General features: G+C 40.2%; 1 protein-coding gene across 1 annotated transcript in view; it reads left to right on the top strand.

Moving 5' to 3' along the window:
• Positions 1-8,591: 8,591 nt before the first annotated feature.
• Positions 8,592-14,321, top strand: part of MAEL (maelstrom spermatogenic transposon silencer) — a 35,973-nt gene continuing 30,243 nt past the window's right edge. Inside the window, exons 1-5 of the mRNA XM_045876182.2 lie at positions 8,592-8,723; positions 8,995-9,087; positions 10,745-10,844; positions 11,945-12,100; positions 13,280-13,321. Coding sequence (XP_045732138.1) covers positions 8,592-8,723; positions 8,995-9,087; positions 10,745-10,844; positions 11,945-12,100; positions 13,280-13,321 — 523 coding nt within the window. The remainder of the gene's footprint in view (positions 8,724-8,994; positions 9,088-10,744; positions 10,845-11,944; positions 12,101-13,279; positions 13,322-14,321) is intronic.

Raw genomic sequence — 14,321 nt, 5'->3', positions numbered from 1 at the left:
GACAGGGGTGTAGGGTGCTGAATTAGGTGGTGTCTGCCTGACCCATCCGGAGGCCAGACTTCACCAACAGTGGGCAGCCTCCACCTGAGGCTTTCTAATGACAATTTCCCTGCAGAGGACAATTTCTAAGGACAATGCACAGAAAAAAGAGCAGAACATAAAATTGTATTACAGCATGGTCCAAAATATGGGAAATGCAGTTAAAAGATGGAAACAACAAAAGACTAAGAATGGTTATCTCTGGGTAGGATTGTTATTCATTTATATCTTCTGCATAATTTTCTAGATCCTCTAATATTTATACAACGTAGAGAAAGTTGCTGGACACAAGATACAACTGTGCCACAATCCACTCAGTTTCTGGGACATCCCCGGAGGAAGGAGAGAGGCAGAAAAAAGTGACAGGTGTTTTTGTCAGGACTGTATCTTTGGCCAGACACAAAGCCCCCCAATGTACACCTGCTCTAATTCTGTCTCAATCCTAAGCGGTGAATCAAGTTAATTATGAGTAATTGAGGCCCTGGGAGCCCTTACTGACTGAGAATTCAACTCTAATTTCTTTGTGAGTTACAGAGCCAAAGATGAAGTAAGCTTGCTTCTCTTTCATGAGCCCTTTCTCTGGTTTTTGCTTTTGTTTCTTTTTTTGTTTTTAAGATTTATTTATTTATTTGAGAGAGAGAGAGAGCGCATGCGGAGGTAGGGGGGAGAGGGAGCGAGAATCTTTTTACGCAAACTCCATGCTGGGCGTACAGCCCAACTCGGGGCCGATCCCAGGACCCCAAGATCACCACCTGAGCCAAAACTAAGAATTGGACTCAACCAACTTCACCACCCAGGCGCTCCCTTTTGTTTCTTTTTGTTTCAATATTCATGTCCTTTGGAGACCTGAACAACATTAACTGCCCCCAAAAATCTGCAGCAGAGCCGATTTCAGTGATGGAGCAGTATCCTTTAGCCCAAAGGGGGAAAGATGAAGGAGGGCCTGTCTTCTTGTATTTTATCAAGGCCTTGGGCAGTGGGTCTTGATGATTAAGCCAGAGGATTGCTTCTCAGCCCTAAGCATTCTCCTAGAGGCCTTCTTCCCTGGCACAGGTCAAAGATGGGACCTAAGAGAGAGAAGTGAGCCAGAACAAGTATGTCTATCTGATGACCTCACCCCCAGAAAACAGGCAAGGAAGGGAGCTAGAATGAGAGAGCAAGAACACTGAGCATAAAAGGAAACAGCTCAAACAAAAGAGGGGTCATTTGTGGGCTCTCAAAAGCTAGTGTTAAAAAACAGCAGCCTTGACCTTCGTGTTGGCATTGTGCCCTGAGGCTCTCTCATAGAGTTGTTAATTTCATATTCCCACCCCAATTCTGAGTGGGTGCCTTAGACACAGAGATGAGCCATGTGGATTTTTGTCTAATTAATTACAAACTGTTTTAGGGTCTTCTTCTCTTTTCCTCATCTTTTCTTCTCTCTTCCCTGAATTCATTCATTTAGTCCATACACATTTATTGAGCGCCTACTATATTCTAGATACCATGCTGTCTAGAGAGTTAAGATGAAAGGAATTTAAAGATGAATGAGTCACAGACCCTTATGTCAAAAAGTTTACAGTTGAGATGTAGCAATGTGTGTGTATTGGGGTGGGGAAGAGACAGACGTATGGTCTTTAACTGGGTGTGACAGAACCTATATTAGGACAAACGCCAGGGATGGTGGTGAGCAAAGGGAGAGAGGTCAGTTACTCACTAGGAGTGCTGGTCAGAGATCTCTTCAAGAAAAGGTAATCCCTGAGCTAAACCTTAAACATGATCTGGACAGAACTTCTAAAAGCAGAAATGCAACAGGAGGTAGTTCAGACACAAGCCATAGGCACAGAGCAGAGTGGGGTCTGCTGCCTGGAACATGGCTTCACAAAGGGCAGAGTCAGCAACAGGGCCAGAAAGGGAGGCTGAGGGCAGACCAAGGCGAGCCAGGCTACCAGGTCTGAACTTAATTCCACAGGCTACAGACCACACAAGGATTTCTTAGGGAAGAGTAAGATTAAACCTGTGTTTCAGCCAAGTTATTCTGGCCACAGGGTGTAGGATGGATTGATGGGAAGAGAGACAGCCTCTTCCATGTGAGAGCTCGTTACGAGAGCCCAAAAAGGAACGAGCACCAAAACTAGGCTACAGGGTAGCAGAAATGGGAAGCAAACAGTAAGTGGGAGAGACATTGCAGGGAGACACAAGGTAGAATCTGCATGACCTGACTGGGAAAGCAGAGGAATCAACTAGGCTTCAGGCAGAGTTACTCAAGAGTATGGTTGTGCATTTGGGCAACATCTAGAGACGATGAGGAACTTATAAATTCCTCCTTTTGCTTTGGCAAAGCATTATGTAATAAACATCCTTGAGTATTGATAATGAACGGCTTGCAGTAAGGATGCTAAAGAAGCAGGAATCTCATAGAGGTCAGAGGCACTCACGGGCTGTGTGGGCTGGGGACTCTACTACTCTAAGCCTCAATTTCCTGTTCTGCAAAATGGGGATGATTTTATAATCTGTTTCACAAGATTGTTGTAAGGAGGAGAAAGGAGATGGCCTTTGTGCAGTGCTTAGCAGAGAGTCTGACACAGTAGCTTTCAGTGAATATTAACTATGATTACTATTATCATCAGCACAGGATGCACACTGAACAAGGTCAGGGCCTTAACTTAAACTAACATCAGAAAAAAACTAGCATTAGGAAAAATATTTTCCTAAAATGCCATGTGTTCTTGGTGGTTTCATAACATTCACTTAGTTGAAAATCACTTCATACTTCATATTAAAAAAAAATAGTAGATGTCCTCCAAGCTCCAATGGCTTCTTACCCATTTAAGTGAAATCTAAGGTTCTTACGATGGCCTTGTAAGCCATGCATGGTTCGGCCCAAACTCCCTCTCCAATATCCATCTCTATTTTCCTACTTGCTTGCTTAACTGCAACCACAGCCTTGCTTTGCTGTTCCTCACTCATACTTGACATGTGCCCACCTTGGGGTCTTTGCACTTGCTATTCCCTCTGCTTGGAATGCTCTTTGCCTGACATCTTCATGGTTTGCTTCCTCACTTCCTTCCACTATTTGCTTAAATTTCATTTCCTCAAATAGGGTCTTTTCTGACCACCCTAAATTGCACCTTCAATCAGTCCCTATTCCCTTATCCTGCATTATTTTTCTTCATTGGACTTATTGTCCAATAATATGTTCAGATATCTTATTATATACATAATTGTTTGTTTCTTTATTGTCTGCATTCCTCACTATAAACTTTGTAATGTTTAATGTGTTCTTGGCCCTAAAACTGAGCTTGGTATTCCACAGACTTTCCATATGCACTTATTGAATAAATGAAGCACTTCCTCTTGTAAATATTCCTCTTGTCTTGGTTTCCCTGGTTTTCTCCTTGCTTCTTCAGACATTCCTTTTTAGTCATCTTTGCTGGGTTTTCCTCTTCTGACTTCTAAATGCTGGTGTTCTTCAGGACTCCATCCTAGAAACTTTTTTCCTCTCCTCACCCTCAGCCTAGGTGATCTAATCCATTTCTATGAATTTAAATACCATCTTTATGCCCAAATTGCTTCCAAATTCTGTCTCTAGCCCAGAACACCAGGCATAGACAACCAACTGCCTACTTGACATCTCCACTTGAATGTATAAGAGGCATTTCAAAATTAACACATCCGTAACTAAATTCTTGATCCCCCTGCCATCCACATCCCAACCAAAACCTACCACTCTCCAGAATTTCTGAATAAGAAAATCAATCTGGGTGGAAAGAGGGAAAAACTGATCCATTTACATAGGACTTTGCTTAGGTAAGATTGAAAAAAAAATCAGTTGTATCAAAGAAGGAAAGGAGCAGGTAATAGAAATTGTGAGGAGCATTGGACCCTCTTTGGTACCAGCACTGTCCTCCCTCCCCCAGTTCTTGCTATTTTAGAAAAAGACATGACTTGCCACTGGGTTACTTAAGCCAAAACTCTAGAATTCCTCCCCTTCTCTCACTTCTACATCCAATCCATCAGTTAGTTCTTTTTTCCCCAAAGTACAATTTGAAACCATTCTCTCCCCTTCATTTCTCCTGTTTCCTTTCTGTTCTAGGTCACCATCACCTCTCACATGGACTTCTGAATGGACCTCCTAACTAGTCACCCCATGCCCATTCTTGCCTCTTTGAACCTATTCTCCAAATAGTAAAAAGACTGATCTTCTTCAGCTGTAAACCATATCATGACACTTTTAAAAAAATCTTTCAATGACCACCCACATACTTAGTAATACTTGAACCCTGGACAGTGCCATCTCCAAATTCCTGCTGATCACTCCATCCTCAGCATGCACCTTCTCCACCTGAGTGGACACACAACTGTAACATCAACCAATCTTCTGTCTATTCTGATGATACACCAAACTATTTATTGTCTGAGACCCTCACACATGCTGTTCCCTCCATCTAGAATGCTTTTTTTTTTTGATTCTTCACATGATTAGCTCTATTTTTTAGTATCCTTTCTTGCTTTAAATGGTGTCTCCTCAGAGAGATTTGTCCTGATTACATATCTAAAAATTTAGCAGTTAAATCTACATATTGTTTTAAAATGTCAAAATAAGGGGCGCCTGGGTGGCTCAGTCATTAAGCATCTGCCTTCGGCTCAGGTCATGATCCCAGGGTACTGGGATCAAGCCCCACATCAGGCTCCCTGCTTGGCGGGAAGCCTGCTTCTCCCTCTCCCACTCCCCCTCCTTGTGGTCCTGCCCTCGCTTTGTCTCTCTCTCTCTTTCAAATAAATAAATAAAATCTTTAAAAAATAATAAAAAATAAAATATCAAAATAAGGTAAAGCAATCTTGGCCAAGGTAGAATAACAGGGAATCACTTTATCCAACATCTTAAACAAATAAAAATTCGATCAAATATATAAAACAATGTTTTCAGACACTGGACATAGAGGAGCAGAGGTGAGTAATCCCTGCAAGAACAGAAACAAACAAGGTGAGTCATCTGATGGCCCCAGGTTGCTGCCTGGAGAGAGTATCCAGAATGCAGCAAGAGGGGTAACCTAGGCAGAGCCCTGTGGTCTCCCTGGGTTGAGGAGATGGAGTTGGTGTCTAGGTAGGTCACAGTGACTAGAGTTTGCAGGGCAGAGTACCAGAAAAGAGAGAACAGTACAAAGAAAGAGCTCTGGAAATCTGCTAAGGATCTCCCTTGAAGCTCCAGCTGAATATTGCTCTGTGCATGTGTGGGAGGAAACTACACAGTGCCAGAGAAAGAACAACCTGAAAGGATTAGGAGGAACAATCCTTGAAATTCACACAGGGCTAGAAATAGTTTGTGATTCCATCAGCCAAAATGGAAAAACTTCCAAATTCATGGGTTGTCAGGCAGAGTACTAAGGGTATTATATCAACGGAGGAGAAAATTAGCCCTAAAGTTTGCTCTGATACCAAATAACAAAGCATAAAAGCAAGCCTCAAAAGGAGGAAAAACTATACTCCAACTGTTTCCAAATAACATAACTCTGTCCCAGAAAAAGCACAAGAATATTTATAAGAAGACAAAAATATGCAGCATTCAAAAAGATAAAATTTACAATTGTCATCAAATCAAATATTACCACGCTTGCAAAGAAGCAATAAGGAGAAAAATCAATCAGTAGAACCAGACCCAGAAATGACACAGATGATGGACTGAACAGACAAGGACATTAAGAGTTATTGTAACTACTGCTTTGCCAATTTGGATGCCTTTTATTTTTTGTTGTTGTTGTTGTTGTCTGATTGCTGAGGCTAGGACTTCTAGTACTATGTTGAACAACCGTGGTGAGAATGGACATCCCTGTTGTGTTCCTGACCTTGGGAGAAAAGCTCTCAGTTTTTCCCCATTGAGAATGAAATGCACTGTGGGCTTTTCATATATGGCTTTTATGATATTGAGGTATGTTCCCTCTGTCCCTACACTGTGGAGACTTCTAATCTAGAAAGGATGCTGTATTTTGTCAAATGCTTTTTTCTGCATCTATTGAGAGGATATTATAGTTCTTGTCCTTTCTTTTATTAATGTAGTGTATCATGTTGATTGATTTGCAGATGTTGAACCACCCTTGCAGCTCAGGAATACATCCCCCTTGGTCGTGGTGAATAATCCTTTTAACATATTGTTGGATCCTATTGACTAGTATCTTGTTGAGAATTTTTCCATCCATGCTCTGTAAATGTCCTTTTTGGTAGGGCCTTTGTCTGGTTTTGGGATCAAGGTAATGCTGACCTCATAAAATGAGTTTGAAAGTTTTCCTTCCATTTCTATTTTTGGAAACAGCTTCAGAAGAATAGGTATTATTTCTTCTTTAAATAGTTGGTAGAATTCCCCTGGGAAGCCATCTGGCCCTGGACTCCTGTTTGTTGGGAGATTTTTTATTACTGCTTCAACTTCTTTGCTGGTTATGGGTCTGTTCAGGTTTCCTGTTTCTTCCTAGTTCAGTTTTGGTAGTTTATAAGTTTCCAGGAATGCATCCATTTCTTCCAAATTGTCTAATTTGTTGTCATATAGTCGCTCATATGTTCTTAAAATTGTATTTCCTTGGTGTTGGTTGTGAGCTCTCTTCTTTCAGTCATGATTTTGTTAATTTGGGTCCTTTCTCTTTTCTTTTTGATAAGTCTGGCTAGGGATTTATTGATTTTATTAATTCTTTCAAAGAAACAGTTCCTAGTTTTGTTGGTCTGTTCTTTTTTTTTTTTTTAATTTCTATATCATTGATTTCTGCTCTAATCTTTATTATTTCTCTTCTCCTACTGGATTTAGGCTTTATTTACTGTTCCTTTTCTAGCTCCTTTAGATGTAATATTACGTTGTATATTTAAGACTTTTCCTGTCTCATGGGGTGCCTGGGTGGCTCAGTTGTTAAGCATCTGCCTTCGGCTCAGGTCATGATCCCAGAGTCCTGGGATCCAGCCCTGCATTGGGTTCCCTGCTCTGCGGGAAGCCTGCTTCTCCATCTCTCCCACTCCCCCCGCTTGTGTTCCCCCTCTGGCTGTCTCTCTCTGTGTCAAATAAATAAAATCTTTAAAAAAAAGACTTCCCTGTTTCTTGAGAAAGGCCTGTATTGTAATATACTTCTCTCTTAGGACCACCTTTGGTGCATCCCAAACATTCTGAACTGTCGTGTTTTCATTTTCATTTGCTTCTGTGTACTTTTTAAATTCTTAATTTCCTGGTTGACCCTTTCAGTCATAGTGATTTGAAGGGGCACATGCACCACAATGCTTATAGCAGCAATGTCCACAATAGCCAAACTATGGAAAAAGCCCAGATGTCCATCAACAGATGAATGGATAAAGAAGATGTGGTGTATATATATACAATGGAATATTACTCAGCCATCAGAAAGAATGAAATCTTGCCATTTGCAATGATGTAGGTGGAACTAGAGGATATTATACCAAGTGAAATAAGTCAGTCAGGGAAAGACAAATACCATATGATTTCACTCATGTGGAATTTAAGAAACAAAACAGAAGAACATAGGGGAAGGAAAGGAAAAATAAAATAAGATGAAAATAGAGAGGGAGGCAAACCATAAGAGAAGCTGAACTCTAGGAAATAAACTGAGGGTTGATGGAGGGGACAGGGGTGAGGATAAGGGATAATTGGGTGATGGGCATTAAGGAAGGTACTTGATGTAATGAGCACCGGGTGTTATATGCAACTGATAAATCACTAAATTCTACTAATAATATAGTATATGTTAACTAAATTGAACTTAAAGAATAAAAAAAAAAGATGCAATGGAAACAAAAGCTTTCATAGTAGCTCCAAATATATACCAGGAGTAAAACTAACAAAAAAAATGACACCACCTTTATGAGGAAATCTATAAAATTTTATTCAAGGACATTATTTTAAATCTAGCTTATTGTACATTTTCTTCCTAACACTTAAAATTTGCTTTTTAAAAAAACATATTCTTTGCAATTATAACAAGTTTAACTTAAGAATGGGGGAAAAACAAAAAAGCAATAATCAAAAAAAAGAAAAACCCATACTGGTTGATGCACTTGTTTTGTCATCTTCCCCTCAAACTCTCCCCACTGTACTGTGAACTTCTGGAGGGAAAAGATCTTTTTTGTCGTGCTCCTCACTCTGTCCCCCACCCAACACCTTTCACGGCGCTTGGCACAGAGTTGGCCTTTTACAGTTACAAAACATGAAAGAACTTGAACCACTCACTAGTCCTCTTTTCCTCTACCGGCTTTGACACATATTACGCAATAATGTACAGGAATTGCGCCAAACCTTCCACGCGACAGCACCCCCGCCAACGCCTCAACCCAGCCAATCAGAATGCACTGCACCTGTGACCAAGCTCCCCCTCCACCCCACCCCCACTGCCCCACGAGTCAGTCTCAGACTGTTTTTCTGCCAGTGAGGCCAGTGCGGCTGCGCACAGTGCCCTGATTGGTCGAGAGCTGCAGGCCTTCGCGCGCAGGCGCTTGCCTCGGTTACTAAGGGCGGGAGCCCGGCTAGGGCGCCGGCGGCTTGTGGTGTCTCTGGCCCACGTCGTCGAATCCTGGCCTCGCTCGCCATGCCAAACCGCAGGGCCAGCCGTAATGCCTACTATTTCTTTGTGCAGGAGAAGATCCCCGAACTACGGAGGCGAGGGCTGCCTGTGGCTCGCGTAGCTGATGCCATCCCCTACTGCTCTGCTGACTGGACGGTAAGACTGGAGGGAGTGGGGGGCAGGGGGGCCCAGGGGGGCGGACCAGGCAGTTGGGCAAGTGGGAGGGCGAGGCGACAAGGAAAGAGGCCTCAAGGAGGCCAGTGACCCCTTGGCCCCTGCTGGAGGGGAAGGAAGCCCCCCGTTCCCGCCTTAGGGCAAACCAACGCAGGAACCACTTGTAATGTCTGGGCTTCTGCCTCTGGGGCCTAGGGCGCTCGGTCCTCATTGCTGTTTCTCTCCTTTCTCAACCCCCTTAAATGTCCCCAAGCTTTTGAGGGAGGAAGAAAAGGAGAAATATGCAGAAATGGCTCGAGAGTGGAGAGCGGCCCAGGGAAAGGACGCTGGGCCTTCAGAGAAAAAGGTAAAGTTAGCCTGAGAAGAGCCGCTACCCGCCTGGCACATAGGCATGTTCACTAAATGCGGGATGAGTGAGTGGGTGAATGCCAAGGGTGGGCTAGTGGGTGATTCAGTTTAGCGCAAAGAAGAATTTTTCTTTTTTTTCCCCCTGGTGTCAGAATGCCTGTTAAAAAGCCAACAGGTTTCCTAACTAGGGCACATGTCGTTATTTGGTGTTGAAAGGCTGGGGGAATCCCTGTTAGGAAACCTGCAACCAATAAACCATGATCAGTGATGAGAGTGTTGGGTTTTAAGGTTTGTACTAGATGATCTCTAAGGGTTCCTTTCAACCCCTTTATGATTAAAGACACCCCCCCCTTTTTTTTTAATGTTTAAAAGTAGCTTGGACCGGGACGCCTGGGTGGCTCAGTCGTTAAGCGTCTGCCTTCGGCTCAGGTCATGATCCCAGGATCCTGGGATCGAGCCCCACACAGGGCTCCCTGCTCAGCAGGAAGCCTGCTTCTCCCTCTCCCACTCCCCCTGCTTGTGCTCCCTCTTTCACTGTGTCTCTCTCTGTCAAATAAATAAATAAAATCTTTAAAAAAGTAGCTTGGACCATTCTCTCTTTTTAAATTACACCTGAAACCAGGCACGCTGTTGTGTTTAAAATATTAAAATAACAAAACTTGCACATGTTGGTAAATGTTAGTGTGCCTTATAGGTAAGAGTTGAATAAAGTTGATTTGGGTACATTTATGTGTAGTAGAATGGTAAAGTACAAAATAAAAATTTTCTTGTTGATTTGTATCAGGAAAATTCAGTGTAATTGTGGACTTTTCCCCCTCCGTGTTCTTTCCATTTTTTTTTTAAAGATTTTGTTTCTTTTTTTGACAGAGAGAGACACAGCAAGAGAGGGAACACAAGCAGGGGGAGTGGGAGAGAGAGAAGCAGGCTTCCCACGGAGCAGGGAGCCCGAAGTGGGGCTCGATCCCAGGACCCTGGGATCATGACCTGGGCCGAAGGCAGACGCTTAACGACTGAGCCACCAGGCGCCCCTGTTCTTTCCATTCTTACATAGTAAAATTCCATTCTTACTTTAAACTGTCAACATTGGATTGAAATTCAAGAGAGCTTTGCTTGCTTTAGGTTTGAGAGATTTTTATTTTGTGGATGTATGTTTGAATAGAAGCTCTAATCAGTCAAATTGGTACTTAGTTATACGGGAGAACCTTGGTTTGTTTTTTTTTTTTTTTTTAACTATAATTTCTTATAAGACCTTTTCCCTCAAAATGTAAGCTATGCTGTATATGTACTCATTGAGTCTTGAAGTCAGCATGATTGGGTTTTTAGTTTAAGTGAAAAACAAATTACTTTGTCGAATGATGTTCTTTTGGCCACTGGGGGATTAATTTAGATTATCAGTAGTGGGCAAATGGTTGTTGAATTGGTCATTTACCACTCACCTTTTGATTCAGAATATTTATAGATGTTGCGCTTGTCTGCCTTTGGGAGTTGGTGTCACTGACAAATACATGCTTATTTACTCATTGGGCTCATTGGCCTACAGAGGTTACTGAAGTAATCTGTGAACTGTTTTTCAGGTATTTTGCTGAATTTAAGTATTTGTATAAAGTGCCCAGTAAGAGTTTGAGTATGTGATCAATTATTTTCTTCCTCTTTAGAAACCTGTTTCCACTCCACTGAGGTGGCCAGGCATGCTTGTACCAAGGCAGAATGTTTCACCCCTGGATATGTCAAATTTGTCTCTAAAAAGTGATCAAGGTAGAGTAATCCTAAAAGCAAAACGCTTAGATAAGTGTGGGTGCGCAAAACACAATGATATATTGATCAGTAATTATGTGTTCTGTACATTTTGATCCTGCATTTCAGAATAATCGCCTACAAGGGTTCAAATATGGTAATGCTAAAGTTGTAAAAGATCAGGTAATTTGCATTTGTTGAAATAACAGTGGAGAGATTGTTTTGTTTTATACAAAAATCTGGTCTCGGTTAATAACCACTTTATATGTTACTAAATATACTAAATAATAATATTATAATAATATACTAAATATACTTCTTAAATTTAAGTGTTTATAGCTAGACCCTTAAATACATTTAAATTATAAAGAGGTTGAATTACTGAGCTAGCCTAGAAAAGAACTTAGCTAATAAGAATCCTTGTTATTCTTTCTGGCTGTTTTGTGTTCTGACTTTGTTGAAGATTAATAAACTTTTAACAGTCTTTTTTTTTTTTCTAAGATTTTATTTGTCAGACAAAGGGAGCACAAGCAGGGGAAATGGCAGGCAGAGGGAGAGGGAGAAGCAGGCTCCCTGCTTAACCAACTGAGCCACTCAGGTGTCCCAACTTTTAACACTCTTAAATGTGGCCAATCCTGTTAAATAAGACCCTTCACACATTCTCGTATTTCTTTCTTTAGAGAATTTATCGGTGTTCTTATTTATATTGGTAAAAAGTGAAGAGTGAACTAAATTGTCCGTAGTTTATATCAGAGTTTTTCTATACTGATTCTACTTGGCTTTATTTCCCAAACCTCTTGTATTTGTTGAATATGGGTCACAGCTTTTCTTAAGTCATTCCTAAAATTCGGGGCTTATGTTTAGCTAAATTATGTAGAGCTGGCTTCAAGTTTGAACAATTTCATTGCTTCATGCAGAGTGGTTACCACTGTAATTCTTGATAAGTGTAATTATAAAAATTTTGATTCATTTATCTGGTACAGATGATTAGTTTTCTCTTTTCCAGCTCTTAGGATTATGGGAACACAAGGAAAATGGTTCTAAAACTTTTGCTTTTGTAGAGGATTCAACTCTCAACTGTTTGTGTTGTCTTACTTTTTTTTCTTTTTCTTTTTTTTTAGCTCTCCTTGGAGGCATTTTTTATTTTTTGAACATTTTTAGCCATGGTGAGCTACCTCCTCATTGTGAACAGCGCTTCCTCCCTTGTGAAATAGGCTGTGTTAAATATTCTCTCCAAGAAGGTATTATGGCAGATTTCCACAGTTTTATAAATCCTGGTAAGTAGAGTGAGTAGATGCTAGATATTAAACAGTATTCATTTTATGTTGACTTTATTCAACAGGATTTGTTTTCTTAAGGGCTGATGTATAGTTCTTAAAGTGTAATAAGACTTCATTATAATTGGTTGAAAAATTGTTAAGAATTAGGTGTTTACACACAGTTTTTTAGTTTAAGCTTTTAATCTCAAGAAAGTATTAGAGTTGGGTTGCTAGTATGACTGAAAAATAGCCTATTGTTTGTTTACCTGTGGCCTTACATCTTGGAATTTTCTAAAAGCTTTTTATGCCTTTGCTCTTTTATTTCTTTAACCCATCCTTCACCTTGGAGATCACTAGATTTTAACCTGCTGTTATTTTATAACTTTGAGCAAAGTTCCTAACCTTTCTGAACTTATTAGCTTATCTGTAAAGTAGGACTAATACGTATCGTTGGCTGCTCTAAGGAGTACGAGAGAAGGTGTGAAGATAGCCTGACACGTAATAGTCTCTCGGATGTTCTCAGGAGCTCTTCTGGCTCTTCCACCCAGCAAACCAAGTAGTGATGAAGACCTAGGATTCCATTAGGTTCCCAAGAGGATAGTTAAAAGACCAGTATACCTTTAAAGGCAGGTAGGAGAAACATATAGGGAGAAGAATGAAGGGGTAGAGGTTGGGGAAAGAAGAACTTCATCTTTAGTTTTGTCAGTTGCTTTAAAATTCATTAGAATAAGCCAGCGCTTTTTCTTGTGTTTCGATGACAGAAACTAATCATCCTACTCACACTTGTGAGAGCTGCTGCTTAGGATAAATTAAATAACTACTTTTCTTCATACAGTTGTAAAACATTATAAAAAGATTGAATTTGGAGACTTTTTTTTTTTTTTTAGATCTACGTACATGAGGCCCTATGTTAAGGGCCTCGTGCCCCTAGCTAAGACTCCTTAAGTTTTCTTTACTATTTCTTTTCTGTAAGGAGTAACTTCCTTTTTAAAGTAGTTTAGACAATATACCAAATTCTTTAATAGTCATCATTCCTTTGGTTTAAAAAAAAATAAAACCTCTATGAAAGTTTAATTTTTTTTGTATTTTCACATAGCAATAGCCATTACCTACCTATGTTATGACTCAGTCCATCCTATGGCATATGGCTCTAGCAAAACCAGAGAGCTGCTCTCAACAAAATATTTTGTATTACAGGTGAAATTCCACGAGGATTTCGGTTTCATTGTCAGGCTGCAAGTAAGTATGAGGGAATGGGATAGAATAATAGGCATTGAGTGTGTATGTACCTGGTTAAGACTTTACATGGACACATAAAACATAAGTTGGGGGAAGAATAACGTTATTGTTGGAGAATCTTCATAGAAATGGTAGGTGGTGTATGTGATCCTTAAAAAATTTAAAATTAAATAGACTTGTGGGATACCAAAGGATATGACTGTATACCTAAACTCTGAACTGAACTCTTCTACGAACTAGGTTTTAACCAGTTTCCTCTGTGATTAGAATGAAAATCATGATAATAGTTTTTTTTTCTTTTTTTTTATTCTTATGTTAATCCCCATACATTACATCATTAGTTTTAGATGAAGTGTTCCATGATTCATTGTTTGTGCACAACACCCAGTGCTCCATGCAGAATGTGCCCTCCTCAATACCCACCACCAGGCTAACCCATCCTCCCACTCCCCTCCCCTCTAGAACCCTGTTTGTTTTTCAGAGTCCACATGATAATAGTTTTATTTTTAATTTACATTCAAAAGTGTCATCGTTTTTTTACTTAAAAATGTAGACAACTAGCCTATAGAAGTGTTTGAAATTAGAAATAAGTTTTTCAAATCTGCCATAACAAGCAGCTATTTTGTTATATTTATAATGCTGTTCTTTATAAATGAAAAGAATATTTTAGAGTCCCTTTTGGTTATGTCCTTTGAGTTTTTTCCAGTCTTAGTGAAAAATATGTACTAGACTTTTTTTGTTTGCCTGGGATCAGGGCAGTAGACTGTGGAACAAAGTAGGGGCAAATTTTTTTAGTTGGTCCTTTTATAGCTTTGAATGAAAAACATATATAATACAGAAGAGGAATTCTGTTGTAGATTTTGAAGTGTGAATCTAGCTAATCTCCCCACGTGTTACATCATCTGAAGTTATTAACTAAATAGGTGGTGGTAAGACAAAAATAGAAACTTAGCTGGTGATTAACTTCATTTTTACTTCAGCTGTTTCTGGTTTTTTCATT

Source organism: Mirounga angustirostris, unplaced genomic scaffold (genome assembly GCF_029215605.1).
Source record: "Mirounga angustirostris isolate CCGP_5_RB_7025 unplaced genomic scaffold, mMirAng1.0.hap1 SCAF_6, whole genome shotgun sequence".
NCBI lineage: Eukaryota > Metazoa > Chordata > Mammalia > Carnivora > Phocidae > Mirounga > Mirounga angustirostris.
The sequence above is the reverse complement of the archived record's forward strand: the minus strand, read 5'-3'. Positions and strand labels throughout refer to the sequence as shown.